At 38.9% G+C, this 24,992-nt stretch overlaps 1 protein-coding gene across 8 annotated transcripts; it reads left to right on the top strand.

Moving 5' to 3' along the window:
• The first annotated feature begins 762 nt into the window (after positions 1 to 762).
• On the top strand, positions 763 to 24,244 carry prx (periaxin). Of its 8 annotated transcripts, none has more exons than XM_079621935.1 (8): positions 991 to 1,423; positions 9,297 to 9,346; positions 9,450 to 9,557; positions 9,659 to 9,784; positions 9,983 to 10,151; positions 10,358 to 10,551; positions 10,673 to 16,292; positions 16,476 to 24,244. In XM_079621935.1, the coding sequence occupies exons 4-8, from the start codon at positions 9,749 to 9,751 to the stop codon at positions 23,327 to 23,329; spliced, it is 12,873 nt and encodes a 4,290-aa protein (XP_079478061.1). In that variant the 5' UTR covers positions 991 to 1,423; positions 9,297 to 9,346; positions 9,450 to 9,557; positions 9,659 to 9,748; the 3' UTR covers positions 23,330 to 24,244. The 8 variants fall into 8 exon arrangements, with proteins under 8 accessions (XP_079478059.1, XP_079478060.1, XP_079478058.1 ...); XM_079621936.1 differs by having other exon boundaries at positions 10,673 to 16,094; positions 16,278 to 24,244; XM_079621937.1 differs by having other exon boundaries at positions 992 to 1,423; positions 10,673 to 15,545; positions 15,912 to 24,244.
• The last annotated feature ends 748 nt before the right edge of the window (positions 24,245 to 24,992 follow it).

A 24,992-nucleotide genomic window follows, 5' to 3' on the forward strand; every position in this document is an offset into this window, starting at 1 on the left:
AATTCCTCAAGCTAGTAATACTAACTGATGCTAGTGTTGCTTTCCTGGTGAAAATGATGTCACTTCCTGGTGTATGATGTCATTAATGACTGAGCTTTTTTGAACAGAATGAAAAGTGAAACTGAGGACACAGGAAAACCATAATTAATAATAAATAATAATAAATTATTTATTAATTTCCAGTTTTTCGTGTCAGCACAACAAAAATGGCAACATCTGAACAAAATGTTGACATTATTCAGATATTTAAGCTATTTAATATGCACCTCAATTTTCACTTTATTGTGATTAAATAACTAATATTTGGGGGTTTTAAATGAATCTGCTCTCCAGTTTGTCAGCTATAAATTATTTTAAAAAGGAAGGTGAAGTTCAAGAAGGAAGTTGTTGACATGGCAAAGTTTTCTTTCAAATATTTTTGGTTTATTTGAGAAAGAAAAAAAAAGAAAGTATGTGAGATCTATATTTGCTTATCTCGAACAGGATTTCAGCGATGAATCAATGCCAAAGCCTCAGGATATGAAATCGTGTGACAAACATGTTTCTTTCCTCTGGCTTGCTTTGTCATGTGATCACACTGCCTGTCTGTCAGTCCATGAGTGTCACATGACGTGTGCGGCCAGCTGTGTGCTCGAGACTCTTGGCTGCTCTTCTGCTGAGAGTTGCATTGACTAATAAACCGAACACCTCACCTTGTGCCAGAGAAGCCCCCCCACCTCGACCTGACTCATTACACTGCTTATCCCACTAAACAATAACCGCAGTACAGCAGGACGCGGGCCGAGGCTTCAAATGCTATTTTGACCCTGTCGATTCACCTGCATGTCACGCTGAGGGGCTAATGAATTTCGGCAGGGTCATGTGACCTGTGTGAGGTGCATCACCCCGGCTCGGCTTCCACATGGGAAGGATGCCTAAAAAACAAGCAGACACATCTCACTGTTGGACAGAAAGCTAAGCCTGTGTATACTCGGGTGTTGAGAGACATCAGCTGCCAGACCAAAACAGCTTGACCTGTCATTTTCCTTAAAATCAAAAACATATCCGTCTTCTTTTTGGCTTTAGAGGACCGATGAATACCTCATTACAACATAGTTTCACTTTACCGTATGTTCAGATATCGTTTGTTTGAGTATTATTGGTTTCGCTGTAAATCTCAGGCCATATTCTTTTTGTGTTATGATAGTAAAGAGTTTGTGTCCGTATTGAGACGCTCCTCAAGCCCACTCTGTGTGTGGGGCATCCCACTGGCTTTATCCAATTGGCTTGCTGACCGCCTCCCCTGTCAGAGTCCATAATAATACTGGTAATGTCGCGGTCAGTGCGTGTCAGTCAGAGAACACGCTGGCTGAGAGAAGGGGAGACAGAGAGAGTTTGTTACTGAGGGAATAATTCATTCTGCACAAGGAAACACGCAATAAAGGTAATATGACTTGTGTTGGGTTGGGTTGGGTCGTGTTGTGTTGGGTTGTGCTGTGTTGGGTCGTGTTGTGTTGGGTCGTGTTGTGTTGGGTCGTGTTGTGTTGGGTCGTGTTGTGTTGGGTCGTGTTGTGTTGGGTCGTGTTGTGTTGGGTCGTGTTGTGTTGGGTCGTGTTGGGTGGCATTGCTGCGTAGAGCTTTGCTCACAATGACAAGACTCAGATTGACATGTAAACTTTAGTACAGCTAAATATGAATATGGGTATAGGATTGAATTGGTGGTTGGAGTATTTGCACAAATCTGAAGAAGAAAAAAATCACTGTTTTTGGTGCTTTCATTGATTTTGGCTGCTGTACATTTCTTTCATGTGTGCTAAATCAAGTTATTAGACGTCCATAATAGAAGAAACTCTGAATGCTGATAGTGATTTTAAAACTGCAGATGAAGCTAACCTGAGTGTGTGTGTGTGTGTGTGTGTGTGTGTGTGTGTGTGTGTGTGTGTGTGTGTGTGTGTGTGTGTGTGTGTGTGTGTGTGTGTGTGTGTGTGTGTGTGTGTGTGTGTGTGTTAGTCTTACACGGTAGCGACAGCTGTGGCTCTGGTCATAAGATCACTCTCACGGTACTGTGTAGTTCATACATGCCATAGTTAAGATTGCAGCATGTGATGAAATACGGTGAGAGTTAAGGACAAGCCCCTTCCTACAGGATCATATTCATCAAGAACCAAGATTTTAAAATGCAGGCATAATTTCATAATGACTTTTATTGTCTTTCAAATATGCCGAACGTCCTGACAAGCATCTACGGTAAACCAAAATATAGCCTACTCATTTCTGTCATGTTTTTAAAAATATTACTATGTAATTAAACATTTGTCATGATGATATTGTAAATTCGTACATTTTAAATATATGAACTTTATATTAACCAGTAAAACTTTTAATTTGACATTATTACAAAGTGCATTTAGTAACTTTATTTTACTGTCCTTGTTACATGCTACATGTACTAATAAGAGTAAATTATGCATAATTACATGCAACTAACTCTTAACCAAACCCTAATTCTAACCTTTAAGTGCATTAATTGGTATTACTCAATATTGAACAATGACACTGTAACAAGGACACCATAAAAAAAAAAAAAGTACAGTCACAACAACAACAAAAAACAAAGACACCATAACATAGTGTAAACATATATATGTTTTAAAGTGTAGGCTACTTAAGTGTTAAGAAATGTCATGAAAGTGTACTCTCGTTACCTTGACCTTTTACTTCATTAATATAATATTAGACACACTTTTATCAGTACAATTACGCACACTTGTGTCACGGGGCATTCCTGCTGAATGACTTGCAGTCTCTGTCAGCGATGTTTGATATGTTTTGATGCTTCATGTGCATCACTGGAACAGAGAGCCCATATCCAGCTCCACAAGTATGGGAATAATGTCTGTGTGTGTGATACCAGTGCCATTCCTGCCACGTTTCAGGAGTCAGATGTGTTAATGGGACACCGGTGCGGAGCGAGTGGGGGTACGGGTGGGGGGGTGTCGCTATAGATAGGCTGTGATGCCGCTGAAATATGCAGACTCTTTCACGCGAGTCAGGTTGTGTTTGGAAGAGGAACAAACACATGCTGTTGTTCAGGCTGATGCTGTTGTGGAAGACTTACACTAATTTTGTCCATTATTATATGCACCGCATTGCCAAAAAGTATTTGCAGAAAGTGTCCAAATACTTTATATATCTTCATATCTAGTATATATAGCTTTATCTTTTAAAACCTAACAACTGTGTGTGTGTGTGTGTGTGTGTGTGTGTGTGTGTGTGTGTGTGTGTGTGTGTGTGTGTGTGTGTGTGTGTGTGTGTGTGTGTGTGTGTGTGTGTGTGTGTGTGTGTGTGCGTGTGTGTGTGATTTATGAGGACACAAATTTGTATAATGACATGTGTATTACACTGGTATTACAACTTAAACATGCTTTATGAGGACATTTCATGAGTCCTCGTAATTCAAATAGCTTAAAAAACATTAAAAACAATGTTTTATTAAAAATGTTAAAATGCGAGATATGAGAGAGAGAGAGAGAGAGAGAGAGAGAGAGAGAGAGAGAGAGAGAGAGACACCCACCACTTGGACTGATTTTCCAATGCAATGACATTTAAAATATTTAAGTGGGCAAATACTTTTTGGAGATGCTGTAGGTTAATACAAAAAAAATTAGCATGAAAGTGGATGAAATACTCTATCATCATGCCATAGGCTGCCAACAGTAAAAAAGTTCCTGGAAACTTTGGACATTATTGGCGCTTTTCCACTGCATGGTACGGCTCGGCTCGGTACGGTACGGTTCAACACGGCGCGGAGCGGTTCGGCTCGCTTTGCTTTTCCACTGCGTGGTACGACTCAACTCGGTACGGCACGGTTCGGTTCGCTTTAGCTCGGTTGCTTTTCCACTGCAGTTAGTACCGCTTCAAAGTGGGTGGGACTGATCGTTATTGTAGGTCCGGTGGTAGCCGTGTGCGGCTAAGAGCTGTGCTACTTCCGCTCCTCGGCAACCAACGAGAGGAACGTCTGCACCTCGTCCACTGACCACGATTCAGCCATTTCTTGTTTGATTTTTTTATAACTTTTTTTGTCAAGTAAAAACTCTAAAAACAGGTGCTACCGTGTTTGCTGTTGTCTGGCTATTTAAATCTAGCGGGTTTAGTGTCTCGTGTAGCAAATATACAATGACGCTGAAGTGACGATTTTGTCTGACCAATCAGTGATCTGCAGTGTTTTCACGTCACATTTAGTATCGGTACGGTACGCTTGGAACCTCAACAGAGGTGGTACCATTTAAAGCGAGCCGAAGCGAGCCGTACCGTACCGTACTATGCAGTGGAAATGCGCCATAAGTGAGCCGTACCGAACCGAGCCGTACCGTACCATGCAGTGGAAAAGCGCCAAAGCGTGCCGTGCTGTACCGAACCGTACCGTACCATGCAGTGGAAAAGCGCCATATATGGGTTTGTAGTGTTTTCTAGGAAGTAAAATAATAATGCACCGTCTTAATTTACACAATTTTTAATTACATTTTTAATTAATTACACTGACTGATTTATAACGAGAATTCGTTTTTCTTTTATTATTTGGTCAGAAATGAAACCCCAAAGGGAATGTAATCATGCATTCCTGTAATAGCACTGATGTGTGTGTTTCCCGACTACAATCGCAAGCTCCGTCGTTATCAGCTTAGTTCAACGAGTCGTGTTTCCCGAAACCATATATATAACTATATATAATAGTTCGTTCACAAACAGATTTAAGTTGTGTGGTTGTAACTACAGCTCTTAACCTGTGGTTAGAAACAGAGTTTCTTGTGTTTATAACATGTGAACTTAATAAATCCTTATCTTGAGCAAATTAAGCAAGCTGACATTCACTATATATTTTATTTCGAATAGGCCTATAGCCCATACAAATATCAATTATGTCTTTTAGTTTGTCTTAAAGTGCCGTTTTTGAAGAGTGCGCATGTGCAAACGTGCAGCCTATGACTGAATCTGGAAATTAAAATTGTTAAAATGTAAAAAAATTGAGAATAAAGTCCTCAGATGCCATGTCCGTAATTTCTAGCAAAAAAAAAAAAAAAAAAAAAAATCTGGCATTAATTCGATCTCAAATAGATTCATTAAAATAAGTTATTAGCTACTCCACCACATGCATGATATCCTTAACCAACGTGGTTAATCGACAAATCTTCGACAATACGGTTTCGGGAAACAGTCGTGACTAGCTAGTTGATTTCCTCAACAATGCATCGTAGGCTATAGTTAAGCAGCTATATACGTCATTGTACAGAAAATGCTGCTTTACTGGAATAACCAACTACTAATTAACTTGTTTTCCTCTCAGATTTGGTGTTGGGTGTTACTTTATCTCAAGAAATAGTTTCCTGTTTAAAGGGAGGCATTTCCTCCTTGGCTTTACACACCCTCGGGAGAGTCCAGTCCATCACGAGTGCCTCCCTGCGGCCGGACGTACGTGCCGAGGGAAAATACTCTCAATTCTGACTAATTGAGACTGGGATATTTTCCCCCCTTTAGAAGCTACTTTTACCCACACAGATAACGAAAGATATATTTATATTTTATCAATGTCTGTTCTCATTTCCTTGAATCTGATTGGACAAAAATAGAGGACAAGTCACCAATATTTCTGCCCTATTTTCCTGGAAGAGAGAGAGACTGTAATTTTTATTTGAGTGCATATATGCAATTTATTTAACATTTCGGTGGACACAAACATGACCTCCACGCTAATGCATATTAAAAGTGTCAAAACTCAAATTTTGAGTCATTTAAATGTTGTGTCTGCATTAGGAATAATGCTTGTTTTTACAAAAGACTCCCACGTTTGCTTTTATAATGGACTCTCAGTTTTGCGAAATGCTAATTAAACCGCCAAAAGACAGAATTTTTTAGAGGTGAACCTTGTGTATCAAATTATCAATCATAATCAAAAACCAGACAGTCTCGGGTCTTTTCTGAGAATGTGAGCAATGCAGAAACATCCGCAACCAGTGAATTAAACCGAGTTGACCTCGTTTCTCAGAAACATTTAGATCTATAAAGTAAGATATCTTTGTGACCCTTCTCAAAGTTTCACACAGAGTTTGTTTATTTTAGACCATTGTTTCTCGGGACACATTTATCCATGTGTCTTTGTTTGGATTAGAGATGGACAAATACCCATGTGGGCAACTGTTGGCTTATAGGTCCTGTTGTAGTTCTTGTGCCATTATCAAGTGCCTATTCTCATACCAAACGATCTTGTGACTGTATTGAATCAACAGCGACAGAATTACACCCCTGTCCTGTCCTCTGCTGTCCCAGTAAGTGGCAGGCATGTGTGTTCAATAGCACATAATAGAACAGAGGAGGTTGAGGCAGTTGGTTTGAATCATAAGTTAACTCAATTTGTATTCATTTCATTTATGTAGATAAAAAAAAGGTACAATTATATACACTATTAGTCAAAAGTTTGGACACTCTTATTGTTTACTCTCGTAGGTACTGTATTTTTCTGACAAAAGTATTTGGCATAAAAGGCAAACTACAGCTGCAGGTTTTATCTTACTATGCAAAAATAAAATGTATAGGAAAAACCAAATGCTCAAGGGGAAAAACAATACATAAGTTCTCTCTTGTTTTTGCATGTTCATAATTTATTTGTCTGATAGCCTGGACAAAACTTACTGTATGTCCACATTTTGCATGTAAATAAAACATGTGTTAACTAGTTTTAGTTTAAACTTAGTGTCCAATTCTCACTATTAACTAGTTGCTTATTAGCATGCATATTACTGAGATATTGGCTTTTTATTAGTACTTATAAAGCACATATTAATGCCTTATTCTGCATGACCATATTCTACATCTCTTAATCCTACCCAATTTCTAAAAGTAACAACTATTAATAAGCAGTAATTATGAGTGTATTGAGGTTGTAGTTAATAGTTAGTTAATAGTGAGAATTGGACCCTAATCTAAAGTGTGACCAACAATTGACTCCAACAAATAATATGCTCACAAAATCTTTAACAAATTTGTAATAATATTTGAATAAAGGCTTAGATTTCCTAGGCTGGGTATCATTTTTGGCCACTACTGTAGGTATTAGAACAAAACATTTCTTTAAAAAAAAAAAAAAATCATGATAAATTAAATTTGGTGTGTTCTGAAGTGGAAAGTCACATTTTAATTTCCCTCTGTATCACTGTTCTCAACGTTACGCATCAGTTAACTAGACTAGAGAACACTTGGTGCCATTAATCTATGTGTAAATTAGCATTTCTTTCCTCCAGACAAACTTTGAACTTTCTCAGCTTCTATCTCAAGTACTAAAACGGGAGCATAGCTGTGCATAAGTGCCGTTATGTTTGGCTGAGGTGTACCTAGCTTGATTATTACATGTACCGCAGCATTTGTAAGATCTCTAGTGTTAACAGCTCTGTATAAGAAGCACATGTAGGTCAGGCCCGCGTGTTTATATAAAGATCAGATACGTGCAGCACCATCCCAGTCTTCTCTGGACACATGCATCATAGGGAACAGCTGCCATTTTCACTCACAAACAGAAACACGCATAAATACACACACACACACATAAATACACACACACACACATCCATTGATTTTCAAAACTGCTTGTCTTATGTAGGGTAGTGGGGTGTCAGGACGTTGGCAGGGAAACACTCTGTAATGATGGCCAGTCCATCGCAGGCACACAGACATGCATAAACATATTATTTTGTCTGATTTTTGCAGTTCCTTTTAAAGGACACCTACTGTAAAAACAACATGAGCAGTATAACATGAGTTACATTAATGGGGTTGTGGGACTAAATAAGACAAAAAACATTGGTGAGCACACAGCTGGTACAGCATGATAAAAGTACACCTGCAAGCGCCATGTTATGTGTGCCTGTCTTGTGCAACCGGTTATTCAATGCGGGTGTCTGAGCCCATTAAAAATGACCCGCTCGCTGGTCTACAGATCTCTTAATGTTACGACAGAGACAGATACCAGACACCCCTGCCGAACGAGGAATGAGAACCATGCAGATTGAGAGAGGACACCAGGCCTACTAACCTGATGATCTTTTTTTAGTCTCAGAGATAACAACACGGTTGATATAGTGAGGTTTATGCTAGACAAAAGCAGGAGACATTATGCAGTATGGTCTTGTAATATCATTGAAAGAGTTTGAAAAAGTTTCAAGAGGATCACAGATCAATCAATTCTAAATATAATAAATTGTCTATTTAAAAGTATGATAAAGCATACTTATTTTTCACAATGGCACATGGTATAAATTAATGTTCATTTTGTCAGCTATTTTTAAATTTAGCCTTAGTCCGGTTTCAAATGTAGGTACCTTTTTAGTTTTTATCACATTTAGTCAGCTTGTTCTGTTTTTGTTTAGTCCAGTTTTAATCAACTAAATTAAAACAGACAAGGCTTATGGTCCTTGCACACGGAATCCGAAATTCACGTCCGAAATTTTTGCACGTAAAAAAAGAAATATGACCGCCTAGCTCCGAAACTTTCGTTCGTCATAAATTCGAAATGGGTTTGATTTTTTGCATTTTTCGTATCCGTATCAAGCATTTTGAATGAGCCACCAAATCACGAATAATAACTAATCCTGGCTTAATCTAAGCTCTGTATCTGAAACCAGGCCTTAATATCAGTGAATTTTAGTTTTAGTCAATGAAAACTTTTTGTCATGCTGCATAACGGTTAAATTTACAAGCTTTAATATCACAATTATTCTCTCTACATTAACACAATTTGCAAAAAAAATGTAAACAGTAAAATTCCTAATAGCAGGTTAAATCCAATCATTCCAATTTACAGTCATGTTTTTCTATTAAAACAACAGCAAAAATAGTTTGTATTGTCACACAGAGTTTTATAAATGCGTTTATTGATCAACCACAATTGCACATATAGTTGAGACATCCATGTTTGTATTTATTACAGTTCAGCTCTGATTGGGGGATTTAAAATCTTGACATCTGGCAACTGCAAGCATGAAACCTTGTAAGAGAGGCTTGTTTAAAAACAGTCTGTAATATTCTTTTTTTACTACATTTTAGTCTCCTCTTTTTTCATCAACGATACTGCATGTTGATATAGTCACAGTTATCGCTTGATGACGCTGGTGTTGTCTCGTCTTAGTCATGGAAAAAAAGGTCATCAACAAAAACTTTTCGTCATAGATATTGTTAATGAAATTACCATTACTGTATATCAGCCGAAAATGCATTATTACAATACAACTTGACTGACGGCTGCTGACATAAACCTGCTCTAATTTCAGACTCTGACAGAGAGGACAGTCATGGGAATCCAGAAGCCAGAGATTCTCCCGTAGGTAGCCACTTGCCAAACCATTACCGCTTTAAAGCCAATAGAAGGTGGCTGTTTTATTTGATTGATCTTATCTCTGCCTTGTTTGCCACTTTACAATTAGGTAAAGAACAAAAGACGCTCTCCCCCCTCAGATAGACCTCCTTTTGGCCCTCATCTAAGTACACACCACAGCATCTCTGCTGATGAACAGGACAGCCCAGAGCGAATTGTGAGCACTACAAATATAATTCAAAAGTTTGATGTGAGCCAGCCATGTGGAGATGTGGATTTCTAACCTCTCTCGATCTTAATTCCACATTCATTTCCAAGGTTCAGAAGGAAAAACTCCATGCAGAACTAAAACAAGTTTTGAGTCTGAAGAGAAACCAGCTTAGAGACACCCAATCCACCCTCAGAGACATGGAGGAACCCCCCAACACAGACATTAAGAATGGGGTAAGGAAAAAAACACTGTTGTGGAATACAATATGAACATCTTAAGCCCATATGAAAATATGAAAGTATACCAATCAAAGCATAATAAGTGTAATGTGAGACTAATAGCTTTTAGAAACCCTTAGAAACCTGTTTTTGAAATTAAATTACTTGTTTGACCCTTACCCTTCACCATTTTTACTTTGTAAATGTGATAAGCAGGCGGAAAAGGATAACCAGTTGTCAGAGCTCGTGGAAGTGGTTGTTGAAACACAGGCTGAAGTTGGAGCTAGTGGGTACAGTGTGGTGGGTGGAGGGGAGCGTGGCATCTTTATCCAAGAGGTCTTGAGAGACTCCCCAGCAGCGAAGCACCTCAGCCTACAGAAAGGTACCCAGGGACTGTATTTTACATTACAAAGTGCCATGTCAAATACACTATAAAGACGAGACGCATGGGAGAACCAACTTTAACCTCACAATCTTTAATGTGCAACATTTCCATGCTGAATACGGGTGTACTGAATTAATTTGGTTTCCTGATGTACTAAGAAATCATGTAAGGTATAAATAATTTTTGATGATGTGTTATTGCAGGAGATCAGCTGCTAAGTGCCAGGGTGTATTTTGATAACGTGAAATATGAGGACGCATTAAAAATTCTTCAGTGTGCAGAACCCTACAAAGTGTCCTTCTTTTTGAAGAGGACTGTGCCGGGATGTGAAGTCAGCATACGTCCAGGTGCACAAAGTCTTGAGCTCAGAGGACCTAAGGCCAAGATGCAAAGAATGGTACATGCTGAAATATTGCTATACAATACATCCACAGTATTGCCCAAAGTGAATTCATGTTATTAAACAAAAGTAATTACACCAGTAGAAACTAGAAGAAATGATAACCTTTTTCTTGCAGAGCGTCAAAAGCGTGAAACCGTTCAAAGCCAAGAAAAGGAGAGGAGGAAGATTTGGATTGAAAAGACTGAAAGAGAACAAAAAAGCAAAAGCACAGGCAGAGCTGGACATTGAGGGCTCACCAGGCAAATCAGACCTCAGTCCAGTTGATGTTGAGTTTGTATTCCCAAAGTTCAAGATGAGGAAAGGTGGGAGGGCCACTGCAGATGTATCAGGACATCTGGAGAACGTGATCGCTAGTAGCAAGAAGAAGAATATCAGATTTCCAAAAATAAAAGCCACGGATGCTGCTTTCGGTGAAGGGAATGTCAATGTAGATGTTGCAACACGCGAGGGAGAGGCCTCTGGAGCAAAGATTAAGGTCAAGGCGAAAAGTCCAAAATTTGGAATGAATTTTCCCAAACTGAAAAAGACAAAATTAGATGTACAATCTTCAAATGACAGCTTTGAGGTGAAGGGCCTAGAGGCTAAAATTAAGCCTCCGTCAGTAGAGTGCGATTTGAACATGCCTCAGGGCAAAGCTGAAACTAATCTTGAGGTTAGTGTTAAAGGAAAAGGACAGGGTCCTGGAATAAAAATGCCAAAGATGAATTTAGATGTCTCAGATACAAAGATGACAATCCCAAAGTTTAAACTGCCAAATGTAAGACTTTCTTGTCATTCTGATGAAATGGATGGAGAGGCAAGCAAACAAAACAATACATATGAAAGTAATCTGAAAACGCCCAAGATTGACATCAAAGCTCCAAATGTGGATTTAGACTTGAATCTCTCAAAAATCAACACGGTCACATCATTACCAAAGCTTAACATTGATGCAAAACTTGGAGATGACATTGATGGATCCATGGTCAAAGAGCAAATGATTTCTCTCCCCAAACTTGACATTGCAGTGCCCAAGATAGAGACATCAGACGTGGACATGGGTCTTCCTACATTAGATGTGACATTACCAAAGATGGCTGCAAAAAACATTGATACTGAGAGACATGCAAGTACTGGGATAAAATTTGAAGTGACAAAATTAGACATCTCTCTTCCAAAAATACCATCCCCTGAGCGTGAAGTGATAGTTCTAGAACCTGAAGCAAAAACTGGAAAATTTCACAAGCCAAATATCATTATTTCATTACCAAAAGGTAAAGCAGAAGGAAAAGTGGAAGGTAATACTAAGAAAGGAGCAAAGGTCGACATTTCTTTACCAGAAAAAACATTAGAGGGGGGTGCCGATATTGAGGGCCAGTTTGGAAAAGGGGGAAAGTTTAAAATGCCTAGCGCAGGTGTCTCCCTAACTAATGTGAAGTTACCTGAGCACGCCATTACTGAGGGGCCTGAAATGAAAGCAGGAAAATTGAGTAAGCCATCACTTGAAATTTCACTTCCTAAAGGCAAAACAGAGGTAAATGTTGAGGTTGGAGAACTATCTGGGAAAGGAGGCAAATTCAAAATGCCACATCTAGATGTTTCACTTCCAAAAATGAAATTATCCACAGGTAAAATCAATACTGAGGATCCAGAGGTCAAAGGTGAGACATTCCAAATGCCATCCGTTGATATATCACTACCAAAAGATAAAGTACAGGCTGGTGTTGAGGTCGAGGGTCATTCTGGTAAAGCGGAAATGCCCAAAATTGGTCTGAAAATGCCATTGCTAGAGGGTCAAATAATTTCTGAAAGTCATGAAGTTAGCATTTCTGGAGTTGATATTTCATTACCAAAAGGAAAAACAGATGAACACATTCATCTTGAGGTTGAGCGTGGAGATAAGTTTCAAATTCCTAAATTTGATATAACTCTACCTAAACTCAAATCAGGAGAAAGTGATATTGATGTTAAAATACCCAATACCAAAGTTGGGAAGTTTCACATTTCAGAAATCGATATTTCATTGCCACATATAAAAGATGAAAGAGATATTAATATGGAACCCACTGGTAAATGTGGAAGGGTTGAAATGCCAACGGTTGATATCTCTCTGCCTGCAGTGAAAGCTTCTGGTGTTGAGATTTCCTTGCCAAAAATGAAGTCATCCCAGGGTGACATTAGTTTTGAAGGGACTGACAGCAAAAGATTCAACATGCCATCCGTTGATGTATCATTTCCAAAAGTAACAGGCACTGATGAAGTTGATGTCAAGAGACATTCTGGAAAAATAGGGAAGTTTGATATGCCAAAACTGGATATTAACTTACCACAAATGAAATCAACAGAGACTGAAATCCATATGGAAGCACCTGAAGTGAAAGGTGGAGATTTGCCAGATGTTGACATTTCTCTTCCACAAGGAAAAGTAAAGGGAGACGGCACCGTCAAAAAGGGAGGAAAGTTTAAAATGCCCAAAATAGATCTTTCACTTCCGAGGATAAAATCCAAACCAGTACAAGTCAATGTTAAAGGACCCGAGTCAAAAGGAAGCACAGTTCACACACCTTCCATTGACATTTATTTGCCTAAAGGTAAAACTGAGACAAACATTGGTATTGAAGGTCATTCTGGAACAGATATAAAGTTTGAAATGCCAAAAATTGATAATTCACTGCCAAAAGTTAAAGATCCAGAAGGAAAAATGAGAGCTAAAGCTCCTCAGATCCCAGGAGGAAAGTTAAATATGCCATTAATTGAAATGTCCTTTCCAAAAGGGAAGGTAAAAGGACACACTGACCTTGAAGGCAAAACGACAGGGGCAAGTAAAGGTGGAAAGTTTTACATGCCCTCTATAGATATCTCTCTGCCAGGAGAAGGATCAGGAGGAGATGTAGATGTTGAAGGACATGCAGGAAAAGGAGGAAAAATTGAAATGCCCAAAGTCGATGTTACCTTGCCTAAATTAAAACCATCAGGAGGTGAAATCAATGTTGAAGGTCCCGATGTCAAAGGTGGAAAGTTTCACATGCCCTCTATAGATATCTCTCTACCAAGAGGAAGAGCAGGAGGAGATGTAGATGTTGAAGGACATGCAGGAAAGGGAGGAAAATTTGAAATGCCTAAATTTGATGTGTCCTTGCCTAAATTAAAACCATCAGGAGATGAAATCAATGTTGAAGGTCCCGATGTCAAAGGTGGAAAGTTTCACATGCCCTCTATAGATATATCTCTACCAAGAGGAGGAGCAGGAGGAGATGTAGATGTTGAAGGACATGCAGGAAAAGGAGGAAAATTTGAAATGCCTAAATTTGATGTGTCCTTGCCTAAATTTAAACCACCAGGAGGTGAAATCGACATTGAAGGTCCCGATATCAAAGGTGGGAAGTTTCACATGCCCTCTATAGATATCTCTTTACCAAGAGGAGGAGCAGGAGGAGATGTAGATGTTGAAGGACATGCAGGAAAAGGAGGAAATTTTGAAATGCCTAAATTTGATGTGTCCTTGCCTAAATTAAAACCATCAGGAGGTGAAATCAATGTTAAATGTCCCGATATCAAAGGTGGGAAGTTTCACATGCCCTCTATAGATATCTCTCTACCAAGAGGAGGAGCAGGAGGAGATGTAGATGTTGAAGGACATGCAGGAAAAGGAGGAAAATTTGAAATGCCTAAATTTGATGTGTCCTTGCCTAACTTAAAACCATCAGGAGGTGAAATCAATGTTGAAGGTCCCGATATCAAAGGTGGAAAGTTTCACATGCCCTCTATAGATATCTCTCTACCAAGAGGAGGAGCAGGAGGAGATGTAGATGTTAAAGGACATGCAGGAAAAGGAGGAAAATTTGAAATGCCTAAATTTGATGTGTCCTTGCCTAAATTTAAACCACCAGGAGGTGAAATCAATGTTGAAGGTCCCGATATCAAAGGTGGAAAGTTTCACATGCCCTCTATAGATATCTCTCTACCAAGAGGAGGAGCAGAAGGAGATGTAGATGTTAAAGGACATGCAGGAAAAGGAGGAAAATTTGAAATGCCTAAAGTTGATGTGTCCTTGCCTAAATTAAAACCATCAGGAGGTGAAATCGACATTGAAGGTCCCGATGTCAAAGGTGGAAAGTTTCACATGCCCTCTATAGATATCTCTCTACCAAGAGGAGGAGCGGGAGGAGATGTAGATGTTGAAGGACATGCAGGAAAGGGAGGAAAATTTGAAATGCCTAAATTTGATGTGTCCTTGCCTAAATTAAAACCATCAGGAGGTGAAATCAATGTTGAAGGTCCCGATGTCAAAGGTGGAAAGTTTCACATGCCCTCTATAGATATCTCTCTACCAAGAGGAAGAGCGGGAGGAGATGTAGATGTTGAAGGACATGCAGGAAAGGGAGGAAAATTTGAAATGCCTAAATTTGATGTGTCCTTGCCTAAATTAAAACCATCAGGAGGTGAAATCAATGTTGAAGGTCCCGATGTCAAAGGTGGAAAGTTTCACATGCCCTCTATAGATATATCTCTACCAAGAGGAGGAGCAGGAGGAGATGTAGATGTTGAAGGACATGCAGGAAAAGGAGGAAAATTTGAAATGCCTAAATTTGATGTGTCCTTGCCTAAATTTAAACCACCAGGAGGTGAAATCGACATTGAAGGTCCCGATATCAAAGGTGGGAAGTTTCACATGCCCTCTATAGATATCTCTCTACCAAGAGGAGGAGCAGGAGGAGATGTAGATGTTGAAGGACATGCAGGAAAAGGAGGAAAATTTGAAATGCCTAAATTTGATGTGTCCTTGCCTAAATTAAAACCACCAGGAGGTGAAATCAATGTTGAAGGTCCCGATATCAAAGGTGGGAAGTTTTACATGCCCTCTATAGATATCTCTCTACCAAGAGGAGGAGCAGGAGGAGATGTAGATGTTGAAGGACATGCAGGAAAAGGAGGAAAATTTGAAATGCCTAAATTTGATGTGTCCTTGCCTAAATTTAAACCACCAGGAGGTGAAATCGACATTGAAGGTCCCGATATCAAAGGTGGGAAGTTTCACATGCCCTCTATAGATATCTCTCTACCAAGAGGAGGAGCAGGAGGAGATGTAGATGTTGAAGGACATGCAGGAAAAGGAGGAAAATTTGAAATGCCTAAATTTGATGTGTCCTTGCCTAAATTTAAACCACCAGGAGGTGAAATCAATGTTGAAGGTCCCGATATCAAAGGTGGAAAGTTTCACATGCCCTCTATAGATATCTCTCTACCAAGAGGAGGAGCAGGAGGAGATGTAGATGTTAAAGGACATGCAGGAAAAGGAGGAAAATTTGAAATGCCTAAATTTGATGTGTCCTTGCCTAAATTTAAACCACCAGGAGGTGAAATCAATGTTGAAGGTCCCGATATCAAAGGTGGAAAGTTTCACATGCCCTCTATAGATATCTCTCTACCAAGAGGAGGAGCAGAAGGAGATGTAGATGTTAAAGGACATGCAGGAAAAGGAGGAAAATTTGAAATGCCTAAAGTTGATGTGTCCTTGCCTAAATTAAAACCACCAGGAGGTGAAATCAATGTTGAAGGTCCCGATATCAAAGGTGGAAAGTTTCACATGCCCTCGATAGATATCTCTCTGCCGGGAGGAAGAGCAGGAGGAGATGTAGATGTTGAAGGACATGCAAGAAAAGGAGGAAAATTTGAAATGCCTAAATTTAATGTGTCCTTGCCTAAATTAAAACCATCAGGAGGTGAAATCGACATTGAAGGTCCCGATATCAAAGGTGGAAAGTTTCACATGCCCTCTATAGATATCTCTCTACCAAGAGGAAGAGCAGGAGGAGATGTAGATGTTGAAGGACATGCAAGAAAAGGAGGAAAATTTGAAATGCCTAAATTTGATGTGTCCTTGCCTAAATTAAAACCATCAGGAGGTGAAACCAATGTTGAAGGTCCTGATATCAAAGGTGGAAAGTTTCACATGCCCTCTATAGATATCTCTCTACCAAGAGGAGGAGCAGGAGGAGATGTAGATGTTAAAGGACATGCAGGAAAAGGAGGAAAATTTGAAATGCCTAAATTTGATGTGTCCTTGCCTAAATTTAAACCACCAGGAGGTGAAATCAATGTTGAAGGTCCCGATATCAAAGGTGGAAAGTTTCACATGCCCTCTATAGATATCTCTCTACCAAGAGGAGGAGCAGAAGGAGATGTAGATGTTAAAGGACATGCAGGAAAAGGAGGAAAATTTGAAATGCCTAAAGTTGATGTGTCCTTGCCTAAATTAAAACCACCAGGAGGTGAAATCAATGTTGAAGGTCCCGATATCAAAGGTGGAAAGTTTCACATGCCCTCGATAGATATCTCTCTGCCGGGAGGAAGAGCAGGAGGAGATGTAGATGTTGAAGGACATGCAAGAAAAGGAGGAAAATTTGAAATGCCTAAATTTGATGTGTCCTTGCCTAAATTAAAACCATCAGGAGGTGAAATCGACATTGAAGGTCCCGATATCAAAGGTGGAAAGTTTCACATGCCCTCTATAGATATCTCTCTACCAAGAGGAGGAGCAGGAGGAGATGTAGATGTTAAAGGACATGCAGGAAAAGGAGGAAGATTTGAAATGCCTAAAGTTGATGTGTCCTTGCCTAAATTTAAACCACCAGGAGGTGAAATCAATGTTGAAGGTCCCGATATCAAAGGTGGAAAGTTTCACATGCCCTCTATAGATATCTCTCTACCAAGAGGAGGAGCAGAAGGAGATGTAGATGTTAAAGGACATGCAGGAAAAGGAGGAAAATTTGAAATGCCTAAATTTGATGTGTCCTTGCCTAAATTAAAACCATCAGGAGGTGAAATCGACATTGAAGGTCCCGATATCAAAGGTGGGAAGTTTCATATGCCCTCTATAGATATCTCTCTACCAAGAGGAGGAGCAGGAGGAGATGTAGATGTTAAAGGACATGCAGGAAAAGGAGGAAAATTTGAAATGCCTAAATTTGATGTGTCCTTGCCTAAATTAAAACCATCAGGAGGTGAAATCGACATTGAAGGTCCCGATATCAAAGGTGGAAAGTTTCATATGCCCTCTATAGATATCTCTCTACCAAGAGGAGGAGCAGAAGGAGATGTAGATGTTAAAGGACATGCAGGAAAAGGAGGAAGATTTGAAATGCCTAAAGTTGATGTGTCCTTGCCTAAATTTAAACCACCAGGAGGTGAAATCAATGTTGAAGGTCCCGATATCAAAGGTGGAAAGTTTCACATGCCCTCTATAGATATCTCTCTACCAAGAGGAGGAGCAGGACGAGATGTAGATGTTGAAGGACATGCAGGAAAAGGAGGAAAATTTGAAATGCCTAAATTTGATGTGTCCTTGCCTAAATTAAAACCATCAGGAGGTGAAATCGACATTGAAGGTCCCGATATCAAAGGTGGGAAGTTTCATATGCCCTCTATAGATATCTCTCTACCAAGAGGAGGAGCAGGAGGAGATGTAGATGTTAAAGGACATGCAGGAAAAGGAGGAAAATTTGAAATGCCTAAATTTGATGTGTCCTTGCCTAAATTTAAACCACCAGGAGGTGAAATCAATGTTGAAGGTCCCGATATCAAAGGTGGAAAGTTTCACATGCCCTCTATAGATATCTCTCTGCCGGGAAGAGGAGCAGGAGGAGATGTAGATGTTGAAGGACATGCAGGAAAAGGAGGAAAATTTGAAATGCCTAAATTTGATGTGTCCTTGCCTAAATTAAAACCACCAGGAGGTGAAATCAATGTTGAAGGTCCCGATATCAAAGGTGGAAAGTTTCACATGCCCTCTATAGATATCTCTCTACCAAGAGGAGGAGCAGGAGGAGATGTAGATGTTGAAGGACATGTAGGAAAAGGAGGAAAATTTGAAATGCCTAAATTTGATGTGTCCTTGCCTAAATTAAAACCATCAGGGGGTGAAGTCAATATTGAAGGTCCCGATGTCAAAGGTGGAAAGTTTCACATGCCCTCTATAGATATCTCTTTACCAAGAGGAAGAGCAGGAGGAGATGTAGATGTTGAAGGACATGCAGGAAAAGGAGGAAAATTTGAAATGCCTAAATTTGATGTGTCCTTGCCTAAATTAAAACCATCAGGAGGTGAAATCAATATTGAAGGTCCCGATGTCAAAGGTGGAAAGTTTCACATGCCCTCTATCGATATCTCTTTACCAAGAGGAAGAGCAGGAGGAGATGTAGATGTTGAAGGACATGCAGGAAAAGGAGGAAAATTTGAAATGCCTAAAGTTGATGTGTCCTTGCCTAAATTAAAACCATCAGGAGGTGAAATCAATATTGAAGGTCCCGATGTCAAAGGTGGAAAGTTTCACATGCCCTCTATCGATATCTCTTTACCAAGAGGAAGAGCAGGAGGAGATGTAGATGTTGAAGGACATGCAGGAAAAGGAGGAAAATTTGAAATGCCTAAAGTTGATGTGTCCTTGCCTAAATTAAAACCATCAGGAGATGAAATCAATGTTGAAGGTCCCGATATCAAAGGTGGAAAGTTTCACATGCCCTCTATAGATATCTCTCTACCAAGAGGAAGAGCAGGAGGAGATGTAGATGTTGAAGGACATGCAGGAAAAGGAGGAAAATTTGAAATGCCTAAATTTGATGTGTCCTTGCCTAAATTAAAACCATCAGGAGATGAAATCAATGTTGAAGGTCCCGATATCAAAGGTGGAAAGTTTCACATGCCCTCGATAGATATCTCTCTACCAAGAGGAGGAGCAGGAGGAGATGTAGATGTTGAAGGACATGCAGGAAAAGGAAGAAAATTTGAAATGCCTAAATTTGATGTGTCCTTGCCTAAATTAAAACCATCAGGAGGAGAAATCAATGTTGAAGGTCCCGATATCAAAGGTGGAAAGTTTTACATGCCCTCTATAGATATCTCTCTACCAAGAGGAAGAGCAGGAGGAGATGTATATGTTGAAGGACATGCAGGAAAAGGAGGAAAATTTGAAATGCCTAAATTTGATGTGTCCTTGCCTAAATTAAAACCATCAGGAGGAGAAATCAATGTTGAAGGTCCCGATATCAAAGGTGGAAAGTTTCACATGCCCTCTATAGATATCTCTCTACCAAGAGGAGGAGCAGAAGGAGATGTAGATGTTGAAGGACATGCAGGAAAAGGAGGAAAATTTGAAATGCCTAAAGTTGATGTGTCCTTGCCTAAATTTAAACCATCAGGAGGTGAAATCAATGTTGAAGGTCCTGATGTCAAAGGTGGAAAGTTTCACATGCCCTCTATAGATATCTCTCTACCAAGAGGAAGAGCAGGAGGATATGTAGATGTTGAAGGACATGCAGGAAAAGGAGGAAAATTTGAAATGCCTAAAGTTGATGTGTCCTTGCCTAAATTTAAACCATCAGGGGGTGAAATCAATGTTGAAGGTCCTGATGTCAAAGGTGGAAAGTTTCACATGCCCTCTATAGATCTCTCTCTGCCAGGAACCACAGATTCTAATGCTAAGACCAAAGCTACTGGTGCCAAAATTAGTGACTTAAATGTACCTGAGGCCACTTTAAGTGGTAACATCAAGCTGCCAACTGTGAAAATACCAACTGTCGACATATCTGCTCCTAAAGTTGACCTGGACTTTACTCTTCCAATGGCAAAGAGTCGTGATAAAGACAATATTGAACTTCTCAAAGCGGAGGGTGGAAGACCATCATCCGGGGCAAGTTTTGATATTCCAGACGTCTCTGTAAAAATGCCCAAAATTTCACTCCCTAAATTTGGCAGAAAATTGAAAGGTGGAGACAAACTAGAACTAGAGAGTCCTGGCTTATCTATAGACTTGGATGTAGAAAAAACATCACCCTCAGTGGAAATTGATGCTAAAACGAATAAGTCCAACATAAAAATGCCATCCATTGGAACATCTAAAAAGGATATTGAAATAATTGGCCCTGAAGCTGAAATTAAGATAAAGGCAGACACTGGAGAAATTACAAAACCAGAAATCAGAGTGGAGGGCCCTGATGACAAGGTCAGATACAAGCTCAAATTCCCCAAATTCAAGACAACTACTCCAAAAGCAAAGCTCAAAGATGTAGATATGGATATGCCTGCAGTGGATAACAAAGGAAAGGTCAAAATGCCAGCAGTTGAGATATCATTGCCAACAGCAAATATTCCAGAGTGTGAGGTATTGCTTCCAAAAACTGAGGTGGATGTATCTGAAGCAGATATCAGAGGTTATGAGGGCAGTTTAAAAATTCCTAAGATGCCAACTATTGGCATATCAGTTCCAAAAGTTGATTTAGATGTTTCCTTGCCTAGGGTAAAACTTCATAAACCAGAAGACTCAAAATCTTCTGACTTAAACATTGATAGTAATAGAGGTATGGTAAATGTCCCCCATGTTAAAATCCCCAAAGTAGACCTTTCACTTCCACATGGAAAAACAGGCGACACAGGTATCCATGAGGTGGAGATTGGAAAGAGAGGTAAATTAAGAATGCCAGAAGTGGAAATTTCATTACCTCATGTGAAAAAAGACACATATAACGCTGACATTGAAATTAAAGGTGAAAAAATGTCAATGCCTAATGTTGATATATCTTTGCCTCATGGAAAAACAAAAGAAACTGATTATCCAGATTCAGAATTTGGAGCTAAAGGAAGTAAATTAAAAATGGCAGACATCACAGTGCCTAAGATAGATTTATCGCTACCTCGTGGAAGCAAAGGAGAAAGTCATGCACCAGATTCAGAAGTAGAAGGTGGAAAATTAAAGATGCCAACAGTTGATATATCCCTTCCTAAAATAAAATCTAAAGACATTGCTCCAGAACTTCAGCCTGGTGAAGGAAAAGGTAAAGTCACGATCCCTGGAATTAAACTACCAACAGTAGATATCTCATTACCTCATGGTAAAATAGAAGACATTGATACTCTTGAACTGGGAGCGTGTGGCAAAGAAGGGAAATTCAAATCGCCTAATATCAAAATTCCAAAAGTAGATATATCACTAGAAGGACAACACGGGAATACAGAAAAAACAGAGGTCAGAAAACAAGGTGGCAACTTTCAATTACCAAAAATAACAATGCCTAAAGTGGATATATCATTACCCTATGGCAAAACGGGCAACACTGAGGCTTCAGGATCTGTGGAAGTAGAAGGTGGACAACATAAAATGCCTGATATTAAGATACCACAGGTAGACATATCATTACCAAAAGGTAAAACTGGAGAGTTTTATACTAAAGAAGTAGAATCTGGAGGAGGGGTTGGAAAATTCACTATGTCAAATGTTAAAATCCCCAAAGTAGATATAGTAATGTCAAGTGATGCAGACATGTCAGTTTCTTCTACTGATGCAGGCCTTAAAGATGCACATAAAGAGGGTAAAAAGATGGGGATGCCAACTACACATATAGAGGGACCTAGTATGGATCTAGAGTTGGATCTTGGCTTATCGAAAAAAGGAAAAAAGAATAAAAAGAATAAAAAGAAGACTGAACTTCCAGAAATTGATCTTAGTCCCTCTGCCCCAAAAGAAAAAATAAAAGGGACAAAAGTTAAAGGTTCAAAATTTAATATTGGAATGCCAAAAGTAAAAGTATCTGTATTAGAAACTGACATAACCAAGTCTGGAAAAAAGGACGCTACATTTATAAAAGGAGGAACTGATGCAAACTTAAAAGCTGATTTACCAGCACCGAAGATTCCCGAACTTGACTTTGACATTGAGACTGCCCAAGTTGACACTAATCACTCTGAAGAAGATAAAAAGCAGACGGGTAAAGTCAAAATTCCTAAGTTTGGGATACCTCTGCCATCTTTAAGTTCACCTGAAGTTAACATTGCATCATCTCGTGTAAAAGGTCACTCTATAAACGTAGACTCTGAGGTAGAGTATGAGGGCCCACGTATGCCAAAGGTAACAAAAGCTGTATTTGTTATGGTGAATCCACAAACAGAGAGCGCTGCAAGTGTAGGTGGTGAAGCAAGCGCAGAAATTGGAGATGAGAAGCTCAAGCTGCCAAAGATAAAAATGAAGTCGAGTTTTGGAAAGTCCCGATCGAATGAAAAGGGGAATGCAGTAAATTTGGAACAGGAGGTTGAAACTGAGGGAAAGTCAAAAACTGGTAAGCTTAAATTGCCCAAAGTTACATTTTCATCTGGGCAGAGAGGATCATTTGATGTAACACCAAGTGGGTCTGATGATGGAACAAGTCTAAATGGTGACAAAGATGAAAAAGCAATGTTTGGAAAGCTTAAATTGCCCAAATTGGAGTTTTTTTCCCCCTACTCAAAAGAGACAGTTCAGGAAGAGGAAATGGAAACAAGCATGACACGTCTCAGGAAGGAGACCTCGGGGGAAAGCAAAGAGAGCAAGGAGACAAAGTCAATATCAGGCACAGTGAGAGAGACTGATACTTTAGTATATTCAAAAGCAAGGACTGAAATGCTAGCAGAACGGGAGGGATCCGAGTCCCCAATAGCTACAGTATCAACTGCGTTTGTCTCCGTAAAGAAGAGTGAAGAAAGACAAGAAACAACATGTTTCAAAGTACCCAAGTTTACCCTTAGTCCTCATTCTACTGGCATCCTTCACATCACACCAGAAAGCTCTCCGAAAGGAAGCAAGTCCTCTCTTCATTGCTCTAGTGAGGAAGCCTCTGGAGGTTTCTATGTGAAGATGCCAAGCCTTGAATATTTGACCCATGAAATGTCCTCAGAGCATCTGATTACTAAAACAGAGGGATCTCGTACTGTAGTGACTAAGACAACAAAGTATACAGAAACAAAAAGTAGCAGTTCGAAACAGTAAGCATCTCAGCTACAGAACAACACATGCAGTTGGAAGTGGAATAATATATAGGCCATATCAATATTTTTACATGTGGCAATTATTTAAGTATAATTTATTATTTATATATATTTTCTTTGTTTGCTTAAATAATAATAAGAAAAACACAACTTTAATGAAATTGTTGCTACAAAAAGAGTATTATTAAATCACTGTAGTAGACCTTATTTTCATGTTTTGTAACTTGCCACTCTGTATGACTTTGAATTGATATATCTGTAAAGATTTTTCTCTGATTAATCACATTTTGTTGTAGTGAGAAACATACAACATAGGCACACATCTGTGCAAAACAGACATTTAGACATTACTTTTATTTTTGTTTTTGCTTATGCTTTTATTGTGCAGTCTTACCACAGTATGCCAATTAAATTGTAGAATTTTACAGCATTTTGGAAATATTGCTTTGCTTTTTTGATGCCTGGTTTGTCTGTGGTTTTTTGGTTGTTGTTATGGAATTATGTTTATTTGAGATACTATTAGAAATATATGTACTATTTTTACATATTTATATGCATGATCTGTACAGATAGGACTCTAGCAATAAGGAAGCCTGTGATGTTGAGTATTTTTGTGATACATATTTTTGTCATAAATTCAAACAATATAAAGTTTTTTTCCATCAGATTTTCTAAGGATTGTGATATGCTGTACCAGATTGCTTTTCTCTGTTTGAAAACACTGAGTGTGAAAAAAAAAAATGCATTTCCTTTTTAAAATTAACTCTTGTGTTGATATGTATATTATATTTAAGGCAGGTTACAGTACTGAACTGCACGTTTGTAATGTGTTGCTTTTCTGAAACAGTCATTTAGATGATGCTTATCTCCATCTAATGCAAAAATAGAATACTCAAATAAAATATTAACATTTTAATTAGTTTTACCTAATTATTTCCTGATCTTTTAATTTTCACATAATTACAGCACTAGCGATGGTCCATCTATGAAACTGACATGGAAAGCAAAATACAGCCAATACAGAAACAGCCAACATAACATTGAGCTTTCATCAAGATCGCAACATAGCCTACAGTAACACAGGACACATGTACAAATGTTTTATGAATGATGAAACCTACTTCCAGATAGTGAAAGCATTAAAGGAACAATTTACTCAAAAATGTAATACAGTCATTTACTAAACCCTTGTGTCATTCAAAACTCAGCCTATTACTTACTCTCTTTCATGAAAACCCAAAAGCAGACATTTTGTATAATATTGTTTGTTTTTGTCCATGCAATTACTTTGAAAGGAGACTGGAGTTTTTAAGTTATACAACTAAACACCATAAATGTGTTATAGGCATAAGTATAAAGGAAATATAATCATACAGGTTTGGAACAACATGATGATAAGTAAATGATGACAATTTCCACTTTTGAGTATAATATCCCTTTAAAATAAAGTTGTGTATTATAGCTACAAAACACACTGATATATAGGGGACATTTGAATGATTCTAATTATATTTAAAGTGCCTAATGTAATTACCACGTTATTTGTCTTTATGTTTTGAGTTCTGTTGAATTTCAATTATTTGACTAAAAGAAAGAAGTCTAGCAAAAGAGAGAGTGCAAGAGGGTTTCAGAAGCTGACGACATTAGGTAAGAAATACTCACCA

This window comes from Phoxinus phoxinus (genome assembly GCF_949152265.1).
Source record: "Phoxinus phoxinus genome assembly, chromosome: 8".
Taxonomy (NCBI): Eukaryota; Metazoa; Chordata; class Actinopteri; order Cypriniformes; family Leuciscidae; genus Phoxinus; species Phoxinus phoxinus.